Source organism: Boleophthalmus pectinirostris, unplaced genomic scaffold (assembly GCF_026225935.1).
Source record: "Boleophthalmus pectinirostris isolate CB_2022bp ecotype Guang Dong unplaced genomic scaffold, ASM2622593v1 HiC_scaffold_21, whole genome shotgun sequence".
NCBI classification, from domain to species: Eukaryota; Metazoa; Chordata; class Actinopteri; order Gobiiformes; family Gobiidae; genus Boleophthalmus; species Boleophthalmus pectinirostris.
The window spans coordinates 21,644,450-21,667,140 of record NW_026571175.1 but is presented as its reverse complement, the minus strand read 5'-3'; the positions used below and the strand labels follow the sequence as shown (position 1 = coordinate 21,667,140).

The following is a 22,691-nucleotide window of genomic DNA, read 5'->3' as shown; positions in this document are numbered from 1 at the left end:
ATGGATGTAGACAAAGTCATACATTCTGTGTTGGCAACGATTCCCGAGATTGAGGAATTAAAGCTGGAACAAAGATGTCTTTCCGCCTGAATTTTAGGGGAAAGACATTATTGCCCTTCTTCCTGCAGGATTTGGCACATTACATACGTCACGACCAAATAACAGCGATTGGTTAAATGAAAGAAGTATCTGTCTGCCATCGAGCGAACAAATCCTAATGCTGCCAGGTCAGATGGTTTCCACAAAGTAAAACTGTCTGATCAGGCTAAACCTGCTTACCATCATGTTCCAAATAGGAAGTGAGCAGGGACACGCTTCCAGCTCCATTGACTCTGGCTCCACTTCACTTTGAAAAACGTTGCCCCGTCTCTGTAACTGCTGCTCTCAGGTTCTGCATTTTGGTCTTAAAACGTTTGTATTAACCCACCCATTAACCATTAACCATTCCTGGTGTTTTTATGATGCTATTTGTCCGTAAATACATTTCACTTCCTGGAACTCCTCCTCTGATTTGTCCCTGTTACTGCAAACCTCGGTGAACTTGATTTGACTGAAGCTGAACCCTTCATAGTCCCCTTTTTTATATAGTCTGTGGTAAATGTAGTGTTTACTTGATGATATTTTATTGAAAAATGTGTACAGAAACATTGTTATTACCATTTAACATAATCCTAGCTTTGCACTGAGATGAGCGCTGTAATATGTGCCCATAGCTGGCCATCACATTTCTGTATAATTCTCTCTTCCATTAGCGTCCACATAAAAGTCTTCATTTTGTGCGTGTGCTGTCTGAATGGGGGTATTTCACTGGGCCTCTTCATATTTCTACAATTAAAGAGCCTCCCCTCTCCGCTCCATTCCAGCAGCTGGCCATTAATCAGCCCTGTGCTCCATATTGCTCCCAGCATAGGTTCTGATTTTCACATTACTCTACACTCCTCCAGCGCCATCTAACAGTATAATGACCCCACTACCTCCACCTGAACCACCCAGACACATTTCACAGAAAAACGACAAAAAAGTGAGATGTTAGTTATGAAGTCTGACCGGGACTCTGAGAAAGAAGATAGGCCTGTCACCATAACAAATTTTGGAGCACAATATATTGCTATAAAGATATATTGCAATAAATTATAATATTGAAACTGTTTTTTTGCCACTGATGCCACCATTAAAATAAACCAAGATCTAAAAAAATATCTAAATATACTGTATCAGTCATTAATTAAACAACCATTAACCACAGAAGTCACTTATTCTACCCTCTACTGCTCAACATTTTGCCTATTTATTTAAAAAGTCTCCCAAATTTAGCAAAAAAAAAAGATAAATACTTAGCCCAAAATCTATTGTTCCAGCTTTCATATATTAAATGATAAATCAATGTAGTAATTATAATGACAGGCCTAAAAGAAGATGACTAAATAAGTCTGTGGACTACTTTTTGACCAGTATGGGTTTAAAGATGCACAAGCAGATGACAAGTCAGATCTGTGGAGAAGCAAGCTTATTCACAGTAAGGACACATGCTTTTTTCAGTGCAATATAAACACTATTACTTGATGTTAGATAAATGTAATGCCACATATTGGAATATTACAGGCAAAGCAATACGTGAAAAAATGCAATCTCCATGGAGACAAGCAAGTGGCAGACCTTCCACTAGAAAAGTTACATAGTGCACCTTTGATTTACCCATACAACAGCTCTTTAACCAGTCAGGAATGATGGACGGTGCATGCATGCCGTTATGTGAACATTTTGACTGTATCTTTCTTGGGGCTAACATGATTGGGCACCTCCACAGCCATGTCACCTTATCCTTTTCTAATTACATTTTCCTCTGAAACAGCAGATCAGAGGGCACTATTGACTGCTTTTAATCCGCCACCAAATTTTAATTAACACAGACGCGACCCCGCTCTCCGATACGTCGCGCAGAACGCCGGGATCACAATAACTCATAAATCACACTCACACATTTCATTCGGCGCTGATGGTTTTCCAGATGGGGCTGCTGGTTGTTAATGTGAGGAGATATGAGAGGGAGCACATGCGTTAAACAGGCAGAGGTGTAGAGACGGAGAGGACACACTCACAGAAATGTACTACAAACACTTGTCCAGATTCTCTGTCTATTTGACTGTATTTGTATGTATGAGAGGACAGAGTAAAGCAGCAGCTCCAGTGCTGTCAGCTGAAAGATTTGTTACCAGGAGAGGATTATGGCGGCTGTGAAATGGCTTGTGTTAATGTGCCGGATGTTCAGAACACGATGTGGGGAAGCCAAACTTCACAGTCTGTGCAAATCAAAGGCTGCTCCCCAAACTGCCACTGACTCAGTCATGTGCTGATGAATCCACTGACACTGTCTCTCTCTTTGTGTGTTACCGGTGCGTTTTATTAGTCAAATAATGGACGACCAATCCAAATGAGGCTCATATGAATTACAGCTCTTGTTCCAACAAAGCTCTATGAGATGCCATTAAACTACAGAGTGTTGAGCATGGAGCAGAATAACTGCAGTCTCTGTTCTGATGGCCCAGCTCTGTGTGTGTGTCCGTGTGTGTGTGTGTGTGCATGTGTGTGTGTGAGTGTGCTTGGGAGTGTGCACGTGAGTGTGTGTGCATGTGAGCGTGAGTGTGCATGAGGGGGTGCACATGAATGTGCACGTGAGTGTGCTGAGAGTGTGTACATAAGTGTTTTTGTGGAGGTGGGCAGGGTGGTGGTTTGTTATTACTAAATTGCTCATCCATGCTACTAATTAAGATGCATAGCATCCCCCTATGAATGTCAGTGTCACTAATTATCAAACAATGTAATGCTCAGTAGATATGAAAAGTGGCAGCCTCTGTCGTCATGTTACCAGCCTATTACTGCTACAATTACACCAGTGTGTCATTCCCCTTGTTAGTACTGTGTTCTTCTCTAACACGTGTGTGTGTCCTCCACAGGATATGGCTTTGTGGACTTCGACAGCCCAGCTGCAGCGCAGAAGGCCGTGTCATCTCTCAAAGCCACTGGAGTCCAGGCCCAAATGGCCAAGGTAAGACTCAGTGTAGCACTGCTCCACTCTGCACGATGTGGTGTATGGTCTTTTCAGAGAACACAAACTCTAGCTCCATGAGGCTAACACTGTGGATCAGAGGGCACTGTTTTTGTCCATAAACACAGTTTTACTGAGTGTCTCTGGGCCCCGGGCTTTCATGTTTAATGACAAACTGCTCTCTTGGATTTGAGATGCTCTTAAATGTGGCCTGTTTAGTGCAGTGTGATTGTTGTACAGCGGTATGGAGTTGACTGTGGGCACTGGGCTGGAGAGTGTCAGACACACTGTGTGACAGGAGCAGAGCGTATGAGCCTGGTACATGTGTTGGCATGTGTTAGAATGTGTGCTGGTGTTGCTATGGGCCTTTAATATAAGGGACCTGTTTCTCCATCATTATGAGGCTCTAAAGTGGAAGCAGATGAGAGCAGCTGTTCCAACATCACAGAGAAGGTTCCAGTGACTTACACAACAGCACACTCATGAGTATGTCAAAGTTTCAGGGATCAAACAAAGCACATGTACTCACAGCTGACAACAGAGTTCAATTTTCACTTCATATAATGAGGCTCATACAAACACACAGGACAGTGATCTGATGATATCATTCACTAATCTAAACACACATATAGCATGTCATGTTTTATCCCCCGACATGAGGAGAAGTGTATTAGGAGCCTGTATGCATCTTAACATGGCAGTTGATATCATTTGAAAACATTTTGTTCATTTATCTAATCTAACAGGCTGTTGACCATGTGTTAATAAGCACCCAGCTTTAGTGATATTTTTAGAGTACGCCTATGCTGTTAGTCCTGCTCATATTTTATTCTCATACCATGTAAATCAGAGAAGTGAGAGAGGTGGACTTTTGATGGACCTGGACGAGCCCTATAAAACCCAGCTATTTCTGCCTGAGCCGCAGATCTCCGCGTGTCAGAATATCCGAATAGGTGAACAAAATGTCAGCGCATTAAAGGTAATGAATATGGTGATGACTCGGAGGGTACAGTGCGCGGATGGGGATGGCGTGAACTCGAGAAATCCCCCCCTCGGAGCTAAAGACGCCCTGATGAGATCGAGCCTGGCATTGGCGCCGCTCGCGATGACAGAATTGATGATAACGATGAAGGTGGCAATTATTTTGATCAAATGAGATGAGATGTGACGGCAGGAGATGGTATTTGAGTGGGAGCTCAGGTGGGCGATCTCTCAAACGCACCATTTGCCTGTTTCCGCTCGCACCGGTGTCCTTCTTCCAATATTTATAAGACTGCAGCCTGACGGAATACAGATCTCCCCGCTGCTCTTTACCTTGGCCCATTTGAAAACCATACTTTGCATCTCAACGCCTTCTCCTCAGTCAATATTTCCATTGGAGAGGTCTTATGTCCCAGCGCAAAAAGACCTGACCTTTTTAAGATTGTTTGTTTGCACCGACCCATTTGCAAAATCATTTTCTATTAGCATTTATTCTGAGCGTCGGCTTGTTGGTTTCACATAAATGGAAAAGGCCACGGTTGTGCGGCGTAGCTTTGTGCTTTTATCACACTTGTGAGAGACATTAAGGAGCAGTTTGCCTTTATAGACTGCCTCCACATCTCTCTAATGCTCCTTACCTGCTCGTGCTCCCATCACTCCGTCTCCTCCGCCCGCCAGACCCCTTTTTCTTCATTTTAGCGTAATACCTTCTTCATACGCGCATTTATATTCATATCCACCGTGGTCGCCGCCAAAACTCCAATGAGTGCAATTTGTCCCTATCAATAATTAACTGCAGTGATCTGTGTGTATTGATGTGTCAAGGTGTTGTTTGGGACACATTCTGAAGCATTCCATAAATATTTCATTAACAATTATTTAAAGTTTAGTTGATTTGTTTATCTCCTCAACATCTTGACATGAGCTGCCCCTCTGCTGTGCTCTTACTCCTGAAAATGATGTTTCAAGAATTAAGGATGCTTTTTTCTAATCAATCTTTCTTTAGTTATTGAGGAGTTTAGATCTTGTTATCTTACCTGGAGTGAGTCCAACACTAATGGAGATAGATGGATCTTATTGTCATGGGCTACATGGGCTAAAAGGAAAAAATGTCTCTTAACAGAAAATGCAGCATATCTGTGGTGTGAAGGCTTGGTTCCTGGTTTAGTTTTATATATTCAAATGTATTTTAATGCTAATTCTAAAATTATTTTTCACTATTCAGGATTTGATATAAGTTGACTTTTATTTTCATTTGCTTACCTCTGTTTTTTCCAACTTATACCTGTATACAGTGGTCCCTTGTTTATCGCGGGGGTTGCAGTAGCTTTATTTTTTACAATTATTATATATGTTTTAAGGCTGTAAAACCCCTCTTTTATACAGTTTTGTCAGACAGGACAGTTATAACCCTTTTTGCATCCTTAAAACTTATTACTGCTGATGTTCTTATTTTATTTTCCTCTTTCTTTATGTAATGAACTGAAGATTAATTTATTCCATAATGGCGGCCTACAGCTGCGTAACTTCTACCTTCCTTCAGCATGTCCAGAAGTCCAGCTTTTTGTGTGACGGTTAGCACCTTCCAATCCATCAATATTTTCAGTATTGGTGCCGATATCTGATACTGATATCGATGCAAGGCGGAGTAACTACACAACAAATCACTGAAATGGGTCTTCAGTGATTTCAGTCTCCATCACTTTCATCTCTCCACAACAAAGTAATAAAGCAGGTCTGAGCCAACGGCAGCTTTGAGCTCATTAAACGCTTCACAGTGATCAGGGCGTCTTTTCTTCTCTTTGTGTCACTGGCAACTTTTTGGCTCTTTCTCTTTGTTCTCTGATGGACTTAAAGGCTCAAGTTGTTAATGTTATGTTGTCACTTTCTGAAATAATCAAAGAAAAGGAAGTATTTTAGCTTAACAATTAAGCATTTTCAGTTGATTTTATGAAGTACTGAAGTTGCATTGAAGAGTGGAAGTTGCTGTAAATGCATTACTCCAAAGACATGATTTTTTATCTAGAGGGAGTTCATTTCTACTGCCTTCCTGTTACATTTTATTCAGTTAAAAGGCCCATAGCACACTATTTTCTGATCTACGTTACAATGTTGTTGCCTCATCACAACATACCCAGAGTTGTTTTGTTTCATTCACACATGTTTAACACACAAACCCTGCCTATTTTGGCTGAATGTTTGGTGAGGTAACATCATACTAACATGGCTAAAGCTCATTATAAGGCTATCTGAAAATGTAAAAAACCTTCACCATGCCACCCGTGACTTCAACATCATTATTTTAAACCAAAACTGCATCAAAACCTATATTCTTGTTCCTATAAACCCACTTTATTTGTGTTCTTGTCTGCCTAAATTGTGGCTGTGGAAAGGTTGAAGCAGCTCTCTTGATATCTTGTCTCTCATGTGCTTGTAGCCGCTTCCCCCCTGTGCCCCCCCTTCCCTCTCCCTCTCCCCCCGGGACTCCAAATACCACGGCCGCCCAGATGAAACAGTGGCTCTGCTTTTGTCCTGGCTCCCTGTGGGACAGTGACAGCGAGAGGGAGGAGAGCGCCATAATTAAGACACCTAAAGGACACTTCCCCCTGAGCCCCTGCTGCCACTCACCTGCACAGCCCACAGAACAGCACACAGAGGAGAGGTGTGTCCCCCTCAAGCGCTATCTGCTGCTGAGGCCTGGGACCATACGCTGTATAAAGAAGTGGACTAAATGGAGTGCAATGTTACCCCATGAAAGGTTACACAGTGCAGCTTTAATAATCAGCTGACAGGTCTAAAGTCATTCCGTTATCAGTGAAAGCATTTTTTTGGCCAGAACTCAGGTTTTGGAGGAATAGATGCATTTGCTTTGGTTAAATGGCGCAAATTAAAAATCTATTTATGACCCTAAAATTAATATTGAAACCACTTTTATTTGCTTTCATTATTCAACTATAAAATCAAATAGAATATTGTGTTTGTTTGACCAATCTGTATTTCAGAGTGATGATAAATTAGCATTGAATACATTTGTCTGTTGATACTTTGCAGCGGATGTCATCAGCATTCCCCGAGAGTGTGAGGCTAACTGAAGGCACTGCTCTGTTAGAAGCTCTATTAGACTTTAATCTGAGCTTTATTTGAACACAATCTGATCATAAAGAACTGATTTAGCTGAAACTATAGCGAGCTCATTTGTGCTGTTAAACACAATCTGTTCCTCACACATATAATTACAGTCACAACAGTTTTTAAGTTAGTCACTCTCACCTTTTTATTGAAGATCAAACACCTAAACAGGCCTATGAACTCTCACACTGATCACAAGTTTCTGAAAATGTGTTTAAATGAGTTTTTCTTGAGTTTTCAGCCAATCTTAACATTTTTTGACAGTTGTTGCTATTGTCTGCATTAGGGATGGGCATTCGATTACATTTTCTTAATCGATTGTTGGGAGAATTAATGATCTATTTTCGATTCGTCAGTAACGTTTTTTTATTAAAATTATCATCATTGTTATTACTATTACTAATTTGCATAAATAAACTCAACTTTGCAACATATAAACCATAACCACTATAGAGCCACATCAGCCCGTTTCCGATTATAATGTGTTTAATGCAGCTTTGACACATTTGTTTTACAGGAACGAAACTTAAAACTGCATGTCTAATTTGCATAAACTATAAGCACTGAAAAAAGCAACTCTTTTCTTGTGCTCTGATGCAGTCAGGTTCTGTCGGACACGACTCAGTAGAATACAGGTGTTCTTTCTGTGACAGAGGGATGTTGATGATGATGGTGAGTCTGTTCTGTGTGTGTCTCTTTGGAGATGGTTCATATTTTCAGAGATCATACGTGTGCAAGTTTAGCGCAACTCTTTATTTAACAGCCATTTCACTCACTTTTTTTATGTTGGTCACTTTATTTTGGCTACTGTTGCGATGAAAAGACTGAAAAGCATGCGCACTCAACTTTATGTTGCAGTAACCAGGACACATACACATACATGCACCATGCCAAAACTGGGATACTCCAGTGGGATAAAAAACCCGATCATACCCGGGACACTCAATCACTGAGTGGTACAGTGATTTCAAAGGTGGTGCCAGAGCCCAAACATGGGACTGTGAGCCCACAACTCCCTTGTTTGTTTGTGCTGTCAGACGCAGCCTCGTCTCCTTAAGCTTCGCACAGCAACCTACATTCAGTTTGTCTATTAAAAATCAACGTCATCCACGAAATTTTTAAGTGATCAATTATCAATTAGTCGGCCTATCCCTTGTATGCATTGTGTCACCATGGTAACTTCTGGGCATTTTGCCGTTAGAGATACATGTAGAACACCCCCAGTGTGATATCACCACAGAGTATCACTAAACAGGAGCCTGAGCCGCATGAATACAAGGGAAAACATCTCGATACGTGTTTTCCCCCATCTCTCTCAGATCTACAGTATAATCTCACCCCCGCAGTGCCAGCGTATGTGTAAATATTCTGTATATAGACATTTCTATAGACACGTTACATGTGTTTTAAAAGTCACACTGGGGCTGTGTTCAGTTCAAACGTGATATGACAGCTCTCGATCGTCCTCTTTATAATGCGCTGTACCTTATGTTATTCAGTGCAGGCCTTTCTCTCTCCTCCGAGCACGTCCAGTAGACAGACTTGATAACAGGTAAACGGCTCTCGCTTCCGTCGACGTGAAGCCTGTCAGACGCTCGCCCGCCCGCTCACACGCTCCTTTCTCTCTCTCTCTGCACGCTGCTATTTCCTCCTTGAGCCAATCAGAGTGAATTATGGGAAAGGGCGCCCTCGATTGTGGTGTCTGTGTCGGAGAGGTAATTCGGGCTGACAGCTGCTTGCTTTCAGACAACAACTAGTCTTTATGGAAATCATCCCCCGATTCCCACCACAGGCCTGTCATTCTCCACACTTTGTACGCCTCTGTTCTTCTCAATCTGGGCGCAGTCAAAATAACAAAATAACAAAACATAGTGGGAAGTTTGCAGCTTTGGTTTTCAGATTTCAAATGTTCAAAGTTCTGTGTTTTATTGACTTGCATTTATTGTTATCCTCACAATAAGTGCTTGGGAATAAGTAGTCTTTAGCATTAGAGGAAAACTGTGCATTAAAAATAAATTTAAAGCTATTAACTATGCATTAATTTAATATTATATCAGTGAATAGCTAATGAGGCCTTTATTCAGCCTCAAGCACAAACCAGTGTCCCCATGCGGAGTCCAAGTAAAGGGCTTTGGAGAATGCATTGGAAGATTCTTAACTATTTTACAAAACCTTTAGCATTTTTTTGTTACCTGGTCCCCGAAAGGTTGTTTCATTTTTGTTTTATATCACGAGAATACTGTTATCTATATATTATGATTTCAAATGGGTTTTAATTAGGGCTGGGTATCATTAAGAAGTTGCGGATACGATACATACCTCGACACATAGGCCACGATGCGATACTTATCTTGATGCAGTTCTCTTTTGATTCAATACGATATATTTGAAATCGAGTCAGGATGTTTCAATAAAAAATTAATTCTAAATCGTGGCTGTGATACTAAGTCTTTGCTAAATCACTTCTTGTGTAAAGTTCATATGAAAGTCGCATTTGAATCATCAAAACAGTGAAAATGTCAAATGTCGCATAAATGAGTTTCCTTCCTCTAAACAAGCAACAAAATTATACCTCTGTAACAAAATAATTTAACAAAATATACCAAAAATTCTCTTGGAGATATATTGATACAGCAGCCCCCGATATCGATACTGTATCATCACATTAAACGATATTAAACAATATATCAATATTTTGATATTTTGATATTTTTGCACACCCATAGTTTTAATGGTGGAGGGATGTTGAACTAATTATCCAATCCAACTTTATCTATAGCACATTTTACCAACACAAAGTCTGCACAGAGTATTGTCACAATATACATTAAAGTGTAAAAATAATTAAGCAAGTCAATAAAAACATTTTAAAGATACTAAAATTAGCAATAGAAAAATACATATTGGATAACCTTCAATCATGTCGATCACTATTTCCTCTATTACCTATTGTATATAGCTGAGATATATTTCTCTATTTGATTTTTAATTACATTTACATATTTTTATACATTTTTTAAACTACATGTATATATTACGCCCTATTTAACAACAGTATTTATTATTACCATTTATATTTCTGCACTTTGTTATTATATTTATTGTGATGTGTGAGCTACTGTGTCCAAATAATTTCCCTTGCGGATCAATAAGTCTAATTCTAAAAGTAAACATCAATAAAAGCCAGCCAGGGGATTTAATTTCACTTCAGTTCAACCCAGTTTTGAGATTTGCCAGGTCAGATTTACTACATGTTTTTTGTTGTTGTTTTTGGAGCCTCAGATATAACTCTTGAAAAATCTACAAAATGTTTCTTGCTCTGACAAATCCTTTGCACCAATTTTCAATATTTGGAGTGGAGGGCCTTGCAGACTGACAAAGCGACTCTGCTGCCCTTCAGTTGCTAAGTTATGCTAAAAGCTTCATTAAGTGCTTTTTCCCAAATGTTTCTGATAACGGCTTGTCACCTTTGTAGTCACCGATGGATGATTCACAGTTTAACCGAGCGAAGCAGAGCAAAAAATATTAAGCTCTTCCTCGTCTCTGCTGTCTCTTCTCTTCTCTCCTGGGGAAAATTTCCTGTCAATATCACATTCATATTCATAGAAGAAAAAAAGCTCTCCCTATGGGTGGGCTACAGACGGTCAGCATTCTGGTTAATATGCTTAAAGGTGACTTCTGATGACGCCTTACCCACGCAACGCTATAGGGAGACCCCAGGGTGCTCCTCAACACCCGGTGACCTCTGCTCTGTATCAAAGGGGGGCTGGGGGCCGTGGGGGGTGTGAATGCTGACAGGAGAGAACCAGCTGAACCTGCCAGGGCCTCAGTGTGGGTTAAGACAGGGCCGCGGGCATACATCGCTGCACTGTGAAACTAGGGAATAATTGGCTTGACTGCATGTGTGTGTATATGTGTGTGGGGGGGTGTGTGTAGGTGTCTGTGTGTGTGTGTGTTTGTGTGACTACATGGAAACAGGTGCACACTCAGCAACTTCACCTGTCCATAAACAAGTAGAAGTTCACCCACACAGTATCATGGGTGTTTCGCAGTACATTACATTTACACAAGTGACTTATTGAATACATTTACTTTTTAAATTATAGTTAAAATTTGATATGTTCCAAATACTTGTTTTAAAATTTATTTCAGTATTCTGCAGATGATCAATTTAATAGTTCAATTAGGTTAAGGTAAAAGAGTACATTTATGTAATATCTGGTTATAATATTGGTCCATGCTGATTGTGTTGTGATAGAGTGCTGAAGGGGGAGTGACTTAACACCGAGAGTAAAGGGAGGCAAAAACAAAAGTGAAACTTAAGGAAGGCAAGGAAAGTTTATTTGTATAGCACAATTTGTACACAAAGTATTTCAAAGTGCTTTACGGGAAAAGAAAAACATTAAAATCACAATACAAACAAATGAAAACATAAGTAATCATCATAAAATCCAAAAGAGAGAGAGATTTTAAATTAGAGAGAAGAGTGCGGAATGAAAAATGAAACCTTTCAGTCTGTTTCAGAATTGTTTTGAGCCTGGATTTAAACAAAGTCAAAGTAGAGGCCTGTCTCACATCTTCAGGAAAACTGTTCAAGGTTTTAGATGCTTGAATCTGAAATGCTGACTCCACGTGTTTAGTCCTGACTTCTGAGGCTGGCCCCTTATAAAACGTGGTAATATGTTGTTTTTCGGCAAATATAGGCTTTTCAAAACGCAAAGGTAACATAGTACTCTAAATATAATATGTGCACCACAGGACTCTTAATACACTTTACAATCACACAGAAGGAAATAACTTGTTGTCGTCCTTTGGCTTTCGAACCCACAGCCTCCTTGCTCACGGGCACGGGCGCTCACCTCCCTGTAACTCCGCTGCTGTTGGTTGCGGAGAGCAGAGCCACACCTGAACCTGCCCTCCCCTTCTGTGCGTGTTAAGACTGCGCCGCAGGCATACAGCGCTCTATTGAGAATATAGAGGAATAATTGGGTTTACTACAGGGATACAGGTGCGCACTCAGCAACATCACCTATCCGTTTAATGTGTAGCTCCACCAACGCGACGCCATTTCACAAAGCTCCGTGTTTGTTTGGAGACCATATGGCGTCAAGTATACAGCCCCGATCAGCACTTTCCTCCTTGTACGCCTCTCCCCATCATCAGGGCATCGCCATGATTAAAGTCACTCAAATGTCTTCTACTCCTGACAGATTTTTTGCCTACTGTGCGGCGCGTTTGAATATGGCATATAAGTACTCCAATCACCTCCGTCAGCACATAAGTGTATTGTGTGTACACTTCACTTGCGAATCGGGAGCCATAGTTTTATCCTTTTTACCTGCAGCGTTAATGCACATCACCACGGCGACAGCACACAGCCCGCAGACACACACACACAAGCTGAAGCTAATCCTCCTTTTATATACATAGTTGTGTCTTTATTCCCTCTTGTCCCATCCCCCCTGTGGGATATAGAAATGTGTTAAGGTGCGGTATGGGTGTAATTTCATCCTCCATATTGTCATTTTGAATAGCATTATTGGCAAGCGCAAACATCTATTATGTGTTTTTATTTTGCATTGAATAGTGTTGGCTATAATGCACAATCTGGGGGTATGTATTTTTAAAATACATTTGTGCATGCATTTGTCCCGCACAATAGAGGAATTATTATTCTAACCATATACTTCTACACAGTATTTTACTGTTCATGGGTCCTTGATGTCAAGGTTAAGGTAGACCATATTGTGCCCGTACAGAAGTGTGTCCTCTGCATTTGACCCATTCTTCCATCTCACAGTGCAACAGTCAGGAGTAGTGGGCGACCAAATGTGTATGTTTTAGATTGCTAATGGTCAGAAAATGTGGAGCTATGCTACAGTAAATTTGTTAAATAAAAAGTGCACTATGATACTTTTCTTGTTACAGCTGTCCAGAGTTACAGCTTGTAACTTTGGAGATGTCATTACTTTGTTTAGAATGTTCCACAGTATGACATTAAATTACTCATCCTCATTGAGACAAGCATAGGACACCACTAGACTAAGAAGGTCAAATCTGTATGAGTATGTCACCCTGCTTTTCAGTGTATTTTGGAGCAATTAAAAAAGCTAACTGAATAAATGCAGGATATGCAGTATTACTTTAATGCCATACCATGGACTATTTCAGGCAAAGCAATCAGATGATGAACTCCCAAACAAAAAGTTACTGAGATCGTCTTTAAGTTCACCTCACATGGTTTTGCTCTTATAGCCCCAAACTCTGGAACGCTCTGCCCCACCACGTCCGAACAGCCCCCACAGTGGAGTGTTTTAAGTCTCGTCTTAAGTTCCGCTTTTATTCTCTGGCTTTGAACACCTGAGTGAGTGAGTGAGTTGCGTGGTCCTCTGAGTCTTTTATTTATTTTATTTATTATATTTCAATGCATTTTATTGGTTTTATTTATTTATTGCTATTAGATGGTTTTGCTTTTATTTTATTTTACTGTTTTTTATTGTTTTAAGACTAGTATGACTAAATCTGAGTGTTTTTATTTTATCATTATGTATTTGTCCAGCACTTTGGAAACTTTTGTGTTTGTGAAATTTGCTATATAAATAAAGTGGATTGGATTGAGTTGGATTGGAACTCTGGACATGTCATTCCTTTGCCTAGAATATTCCACAGTGTGACATTAAATTACTCATCCTCATTGAGACAAGCGTAGGACACCACTAGACTAAGAAGTGCAAATCTGCGCGGATGTCACTCTGTTTTCTTTGTATTTTTGAGCAATTAAAACAATGCAAACTGAATTAATGTAAGATATGTGGTATTACTTTAATGACATACTATGGACTATTTCAGGCAAAGCAATCACCCGAAAAGTTACATGTATCACCTTTAAGTTCACCTCAGATGGTTTTGCCCTTGAGTTAGTTTTGAAGGTCACATGCGCGTAAAGGGAGACAGACCATCTGACGCGCACCGGCTCCTGAGCACCTCTGCTGGTTCCACTGTCTCTGCTATCTAATTACACTTCAATCATCTGCAGGAGCGCCGCGTGAGGTAAATTATTTCACCAAGTCGAGCTGTGAGTGCGAACGCCAGAGTGAGAAACTGAACCGAGACCAAGTACAAATCACTTCAAATAAAACTCGGAGTGAAAATGATACAGCAAAAAAAAGGTGTGGAAAAACAGGGAGCTAAAATGTGAGTGTGTAGAGGAGAGATGGAGCAGGGGGGAGGTCACAGAGATGCGATGCCCCCTCCTACAGCATGAGGTCGCTCAGAAGTAATGAACAAAGTCACCAAGTTATTAGTGAAGAGGCAGGAAGGACAGAGGAGGACGGGAGAGGAGCTGGCAGCTGATGCAAAGATACTGGGTCCTGTGACAAAGCTGCACCCACCAGTCATAACACTGCTCCTATAGGAGGTCACAATATCAGAGCGGGCACCTGGCATAAAAAAGCAAAAGATTATGAGCAAATCACTTCACCATAGGGGAGACGATGATTAGGTGTAGCAAAAGTTACAAAAACTGAAAGACAAAAAGAACTAATCCAAATTCAACCTTGATCAGTTAAGTGTTCAGTAGAAAAAGTCATAGTCACAATCTAATACTATAATGCTATAATAATATACTATCCTGTCATCTTCCCAATTTGTGTTCCATCATTGACAACAAGAAGCAGCGTTTTAAAAGGTTTCAACTCACAAAGGGCAAAATATAGCAAGGATAGATGTACTCTGTGTATACTGTCACCTGCAATACCTACTGTGCATCAATCACATTATATTATGAAAGTGAGTTGTCCCATTTTTCTCTTGCATAGTGGCAACATACATTTATCCAGTATTCATAGACCGTGGATTTTTTGTTCTAATTTTGGCAAGTTGCCGCAGTAGCAATAGATATAAGGAAGTGGATAAAGGGAGTGAGATGTCATCCATAGTGTGAGGCCCCGTTTACACGCATAGGGATATTTTTTAAAACTGAGACATTTCCCTTCGTTTGAACCCATCTTTTACACGCGAACAGTGAATTTCCTTCTGAAAACTAATCTTTCTAAAAAAATCAGACTAGAGTGGAGATTCTGGAAAACTACAGTTTGGTGTTGGCGTGTAAAGTGAAATAAACTAAAGAGTTTTAGGCAGCTGACACGCCAAAAGTGCGACCAATGTTTACCTTTTGATCTGATATTGATCATGAAGCATTCAGAACAGCAGTCACATTTCATGTGTTTGCATTTGCACACACAGCTGATGGATTGTATCCACGATGAGAGACGAATGAGCTCGGAGGTCAGCAATTTTGCTACTTCTTTAACAGATCTGTGGAGAGGCGAGCCCTGCTCAGTAATGCACATTTTTTAAGGTATTTTTGAGTAATACTTACAACTGTAATGAAATTAATGCTACAGGTTTGAATCTAATCCAGGTGCCGCCCAGAGGCTTGGTGTAGTTATGATGGCGCTCGAAGGCGTATTTATGAGGGTTGATGTAAATGAAAAGTTCTTTGAAAATGATGCTATGTACACGATGTTTTAGACTCGACGCAAATGAAGCTCACGATATGAACAGTGATAGTGCATTTGGAGGTCACTTCCATATTAGGAATAGGAATTTATTTGCGGACAATATAGCTAAATAAAACCACCTGGATAGTGTAGAGCAGGTTAATACAAACATGGTGACAGTTTTTCAATGTAAAGTAAATTGGAGCCGGGTTTGATGGATCTGGAAGCGTCGCCATGCTCACTTAGTATTTGGAGCTCGGCAGGTACGGGTATTGGGTTAGTTATGTCCATTTATATTTACAGTCTATGATCAAAAAAGAAAATAATCTCATATGTACACATTTAATACAACATAGAATTCATGGTACTACTACTACTGGCCCCTCCATGGAGTCCACCTCAACTGTAAAAAAAAAAAAAAAAAGAAAGTGTTCATAGCTTTTGTCTAAAACTGGGCAAACCTCGCAATTTTTCAGCAGTCAAACTTCTATTAATGAAAAGTTTGTTGCGTGATATTTCAGACTTCAGACTCTGATGGAGCGGTCACCCATCCATCACAATTTGGCCTTTCTGCAAGTCACTCAATCTTTTTAGGCTCTTTATTTCACTTTCTTCACAGCGCATTCAAAGACAAAATATTCACTGGGGCTGCCATGGCAACTATATTATGCATTTTAATCACCTCACTGGAGTATTGCTTAACTGCATGTAACAGCTGTGGTGAAAAGACTGTGCGTTTTTGGCTAGCTCTTTTTAAAACTGTTCTTTGGTCTAGTCTGTAAACAAGAATCTAATTAAACATTGCAATTTGGGAGCCTCGTCTTGATGTATGTTGGAATAATAAATTGGTCCAAAATGGCGTCGCGCTGAAGCAATAGCAAGGTTTTGTTTTCCCAGCACCATCTCGCCACACGCTCTTTTGAAGTAAATAGGAATATGGCTTATTTTGTGGCATGGTAATGGTCACAGCGCTGCAGTTATTAGAATCTCTTTGATGTGGGGACCGTGGCAACCTGCTCTCCCTCTCGGTGAATTGATCCGGCTCAATTAGCAAGTCCGCAGAGACGCCGTTCAAAGGCACGCTCCGCTCTCACACACATGGCCCAGGTGAGACATACTTTGCATTCATTTACTGGCCCATCGAAAGTGTGAGACGTGAACTTTAGCGAAAATCAATGCGCCAAGCTAGTGCCACCGGAAATATTTGACTGTTCATGTATTATTTTCTATTGGGAAAAATGGGAGAATAAACCAGCAGCTACTCAGGCCTAAAGCAGGTCTAAAGCAGATCCAAAGCAGGTCTAAAAAGGTCTAAAATAGGTCTGAACCAGGTCTAAACTGGGACTAAGACAAGACCAAAACGCCAGAAGGAACCAGGTATAAACCAATTCCAAAACAGGTCTAAACCAGGTCCTAAACAAATCTAAACAGGTCTAAAAATGTCAAAACCAGGTTCAAACATGTTGAAAAAGGTCTTAAATAGGTCTGAACCAGGTCTAAACTGGGACTAAGACAAGACCAAAGCACCAGAAGGAACCAGGTCTACACCAGGTCTAAACCAGGTTCTAAACAGGTCTAAAAAGGTCTAAACCAGGTCTAAACTGGGACTAAGACAAGACCAAAGCGCCAGAAGGAACCAGGTCTAAACCAGGTCTAAACCAGGTCCAAACCAGGTCCTAAACAGGTCTAAACCAGGTCTAAACCAGGTCTAAACCAGGACTAAACCAGGTCTAAACCAGGTCTAAACCAGGACTAAACCAGGACTAAACCAGGTCTAAACCAGGTCTTAAACCAGGTCTAAACCAGGTCTTAAACAGGTCTAAACAGTACAGTAACTGAACCTTGTCTAAACTGGAACTAAGACAAGACCAAAGCACCAGAAGGAACCAGATCTAAAGTACTCAAACATTTATCTGTGAAGAGTACAAAATTACATTATGGGGCACTTCACAAAAACATAAGGACATAAGAGTCTCATTATGCACATAAAAAAGTAAAATAAAATAAATAAAGGTACACTTTGTAATATATCTGGTCCATTACCTTTTTGTCCCAAAGGAAATAATATTGCTTTGACTGAAATGTTGCTCAGTTTGGCATTAAAGTATGTAAGATATTTTTATTGCTAAAAGGATATCTATTATACATGACAGCATACTGTTGGCGGCGTCGCCTCTCCACAGATTTGACCTGTAACTTGGTCTGGTGGTGTAATCCACTTGTCTCTATGGGGATAGATTAGTTAAGTTTAATGTCATACTGTGGGACATTCCAGGCAATAGAAACCAGTAGCAGAAAAGTGACATATTTTGTCTTTAATAGTTTGTCTAAGGAAGCTACTAAAAACACCATTATGAACAAACACACTGTGAAAATAAATAAATAAAGAGAAAGAGAAGAGAAATATAAAAAGACTGAAACTAGCTGTTGTAAATTCCCCAGGCTTAGATATTTCCAATACTAACACTAATGCATTTACACTAACACTAAATAAGATTCAGTCTTTTCTACCAACCCAAACCACACCATACAATCACTGCATTTCCTCCTCACTATTTACATACACTTTCCCCCAAATTCAACAATATTTTCCATTGCACTAGATCCACTTCCTGTTGCTGTAGGGTTATATTTGTCTAAGGCCTTCTCATTGTGCAGTCCTGTTCCGTATGAGTCCCTTTGTGCTGAACTACGTCTGCACCATACACAATAAGGCCTCCTGCCCGCCACCCGCCCGCTCCCTCCCTGATTCACTTGACCCATTTCAATTTGTCTTCATCAGTCATAGCAATTAACTCAGGGATTAGATTCCTCAATACCAGCCACCCCCGCACCCCACTCCCATCAGCCCTGCTCTTCCTACGTACTCTCCTATACCCACTGTATCACTCATTTGTAAAAGGAGCTTCTGCAGCCAATCACAGTTGCCATCAGGTTGGTGTGAGAAAAAAAAGCTATTTTAATTGTCAACCTTTCCTTTCCAAACAAACTGACCATGATCAAGCTACAAGTGATCAGACAGTTTTGATATTTGTTTGTTAGAAATTACTCTAGGTACAAAATGAGTCAATAGTCAATAATCTTAGACTACAGCTGAAAAATAGCATCTCTGGCTAATTCTGGTACAGTTCCAGAAATGATTAATGTACACTGTCACTAAACCAAATCAATAAATCAATATACAGTTTGTTTTAGCCAGCAATATCAAATATATTGATTGAATACAATTCTGTGGTCTTGCCCGACACTGCTGGATTTGGCACTTATACTTGGACTAAAACATTTTTTTGTTGTTGTGTAGTTTAAAACACAGACTGTATAAACGAGTGGCCTAAAGGTGACGTCACCCTTAATATTCAACTTCAGTCAAATGAAGCTGGTGGTTATAGGGGTGAATTTTCAAGCCAATCGAAATGTATTTATGGAAAAAAACACCAGGATCATGTAGAGTAGCTTAATATGAACATTGTAAGACCAAAATGATGAGGCTCAAAGCAGCAGTAACAGAGAGATGGTTGACAATTTTTCAATGTAAAGTCAATTGTAAATCAATGGAGCTGGAACGCCCATGAACACCTCCTATTTGGAATGCCACAGCTTACATTGACTATATCCATGTATAGTTCATGGTTTAAATTTTTTCAACTTAAAGTAATTCTAACTTGACTGATTTTTGTCATGTATAATTTTTTGAAAAACATTTGAAAGTCAAAACATGCAAAAATGCTGCATTTCTCTCTGTTTCTATCTTTCACAAATTTAATAAAACTACCACATTTTCTTGGGTCTTAGCCCATAACATACTCACAGCATCACATCAGTATAATAAATAACAAGACTCTGCATATACTGACTATGATGATTAATATCTTTACAGAGAGGCTGGTCTTTACAAACCATTTAATCCTCAAATGGACTAAATAAAAAAGATGAATCCTTTAATTTATATTTAATGCACTCCCAAAATGCCGCATGATTTCTGTAACTCTTCCACTGCAGCCTCATAACTCCACACGCCTGTATCTTTGCGTGTGTGTGATTTCCCGTCTCTGTCAGGTTAAATAGAGGCTTGGGTGCAGTTTGCTTACTCTACATTCTGTGTCAGGGCTCACGTTTGCGCTGTTGTAGATTCACTGTATGAGTAGAGTTACATGATCATTTACCGAGGTCTGATCATTGTCTTAGGAGACAGTTAGTGAATGTAAATTATATAGTTTGGCAATATGTAGGACTGATTTAAATTCACTACACACTCACCCGTAACCCAACACCACAGGGTCATTTGTGGCTCCCTGCACCTTGAGAACACATGATACTTTAAATATGCACTGTACTAATACATGGAATCTAAGCTACTCAACTCTAAACTCTAATACAGATATTTTGTGTTTAGAAAAAAAATTAAATGAATAAATGCTGTTGGTAAAAAATTGGTTGATACAATTAGAATTTTTTTGACAAAGTGGTGTCACATTTGGGGGTGATATTCGCTCAGTTTGTAGAGCACATGCCCATTGATCCGAAGGTTGGCAGTTCGAATCCTGCTCTCGACATAATACATCGTTGGTTGGCTGTGTGATTCCAGCTCCCACAGATATACTGTTGTATCCTTGGGCAAGACACATAAACCCCCTCACAGTATCTGCGTACACTGGTGTATGAATGTGTTTTTGAATGGTTGAGTGGTTCCTTGATGTAAAGTTCTTTGAGTGGCTTGAAGGTGGAAAAGCGCTATATAAAAATGTGACCATTTACATTGAAGTCGTTCCGAAAAAAAACTATTCGACAGTGCCAAAAACTCTCCTATATTAGCGATTGATACAGCTTGGACCTAGACCAAATGATGGCATTAGCTTAAAGCATTAGCCTGACTGAGTTTGGTTGTCCTTCCCACTATGCACACACTCTGCATAAAGATCAGCCTTCCTTTACTTTTCTTAATAGACTTTTCTGAATTTTAGGTCTTGTTCTCTATGTGTAACACTACCTCTTTCCTCTTTAATTAATTCAGGACACGCCAAGTTAAATCACCCTGACTGTTCCTATTTCCAGACGCTTCAATCATATGTGAGCGCTCTGCAGTGTCCAGGCAGAGAGGAGGCGAGCGGAGGGGAGGGCATCTGTGACACTAACGCACTCCCTTATTGTGTCTAATGAGCAGGAGCAGAGCCAGGCCACTGTAGGTCCCTCCTCTCTTCTTTTTATCTACCTCGCCCTCGTCTGGAGAGTGACGCTGTGTAATTGTGTCGACATGGATGCTTCAAAACGCAAGATTAACTCAGTCCAAAGAAGCAAACATCAAACAGACACTTGGAGCTAAACCCAAGATTTTGAAGAATCTATTACTGACAAAAACAATGGCGAGACGAGAAAAGAAATGGCTGTGTTCGCTATTGTATCATTATCTGTGGTTTAACTGCACAGGCTGTTAGAGAAGTTATTATGTTTTTTATGAAAAGACTTTGGGACCCAACTCAACTTGCTAGAGTAAACTTTAAGTATCACATATTGGTAATGATACTGCACTCAAGATAGAATTTATTCCATTGTTCATTTCATTGCAAGAGCCAATAATGGTGGTAGAGTGGTTGGCCTCAGAGCAAGGGAGGATTTATGTGTGGCGTTTGCATGTTCGGATTGTGTCTTGGTGGCTCCAACATCATGAACAGGATAAAACTCAATCCAGGACCTGCACATGATTAAACTGAGATCTGGAGAAGGGTTCTGGAGCGCTGATAGGTTGCAAAAGAAGAAGTGAAGGGTCAGATTCTGAGCCTAGAATATACTATAAAGGCTTATTCTTACCAAATGTCAGATCTATAAAAGTAAAATATTGACAGTTTAAAATTTAGAGCTAGAGAAGGGTCCCTGAGTTCTTCCAGTTTGCAGTTTGTAGTTTATAGTAGCATTGAAGGATGGGTCAAATTCCAAGCGTTCCAAGTCAGTCCCAAGTAATTTTTTGGCAACTTTAGTGCAAAGTAGCTCAATTTGTAGCTTTCTGTTCAAAAGGTCTTGAGTTCATACTGCCTTGAGTGGCCTCTGCATTTTCCAGTAACTGGTAACGTCACAAAAGACTGCCCTGATTGACAGAGGTGGAGTTTTTACTTAGACTATATGCTGAACATACACTGTGCGATATTTTCGATTGTTTCATTCAGCCCCAGCTCAAACTGTATGACCAAATCACAGGGTTTCAAAGTTCACAGCTCATGATTCATGTTCTCACACTTTACGATGCTCCAATCCAATGCTCGGATGCGAAACCCTCACGAGAGGCGACTGGATTTCAAACAGGTTTGTTATTCTTGCGACCTGCGATTGCCGATCAGGAGCCTGTTGTGAGCTATTAATCGGTTCTCGTTACCCCATGTATATTACACGAAGCACGACACACGATTAAGCCAAAAGTCGGCCCAATCTCAAAAACAGTCGCACAAGTCAAAAATCGGCTCAGAAAGGGCCAAATATCTCACAGTGTACGCTCGGCTTTAGGCAGGCTTTATTGATCCAAAAGGGAAATTACTTCTACGTCATTTTGGAGTTTGAAAATACCTGGATACCTGTTAGACAAATCACACTGTTCCTTAAACCTCTAAACCCTGCCCCTACTCCTCTCACTCTCTTCTTAAGTTCAGAGATACACTGCCCAGTTTAGCAGCTCTATTTGAACTGTGATTCTGGACAGAGTTTAGGTGTTTAGTCCTTCTTACTAACAAATGTAAACAATTGTAAAAGCAACAGTTCAGAATGTCCAAGATCTAATCACTAAGACCCCAGAATGCAGAATGGTGCAAAGACAAATACTCAGAGAAAGAGAAAACCAGAGCCTGTGGCGTGAGCAGTGATCATTTAGCTGCTGCTTTCGTCTGGATCTCGTCAGCATTTCGGAGCTTGAGAGAATAAGAGGATGTATGCCTCCACCACCGCCCTCTCTGACGCGAATACAGATCATTGCGTCGCCTCTGAGGTATTTTACATCAAAAAACGGTAACATCAGCACTTTTTCTAACATCCCTCCCTGTTGTTCACACTCA

At 40.3% G+C, this 22,691-nt stretch overlaps 1 protein-coding gene across 2 annotated transcripts in view; it reads left to right on the top strand.

Annotated features, from left to right (window-relative positions):
• rbms3 (RNA binding motif, single stranded interacting protein) overlaps positions 1 to 22,691 on the top strand; it is a 446,391-nt gene that overhangs the window by 166,933 nt on the left and 256,767 nt on the right. For both annotated transcript variants that reach the window (XM_055157285.1, XM_020932479.2), the window contains exon 4: positions 2,955 to 3,046. In XM_055157285.1, coding sequence (XP_055013260.1) covers positions 2,955 to 3,046 — 92 coding nt within the window. The remainder of the gene's footprint in view (positions 1 to 2,954; positions 3,047 to 22,691) is intronic.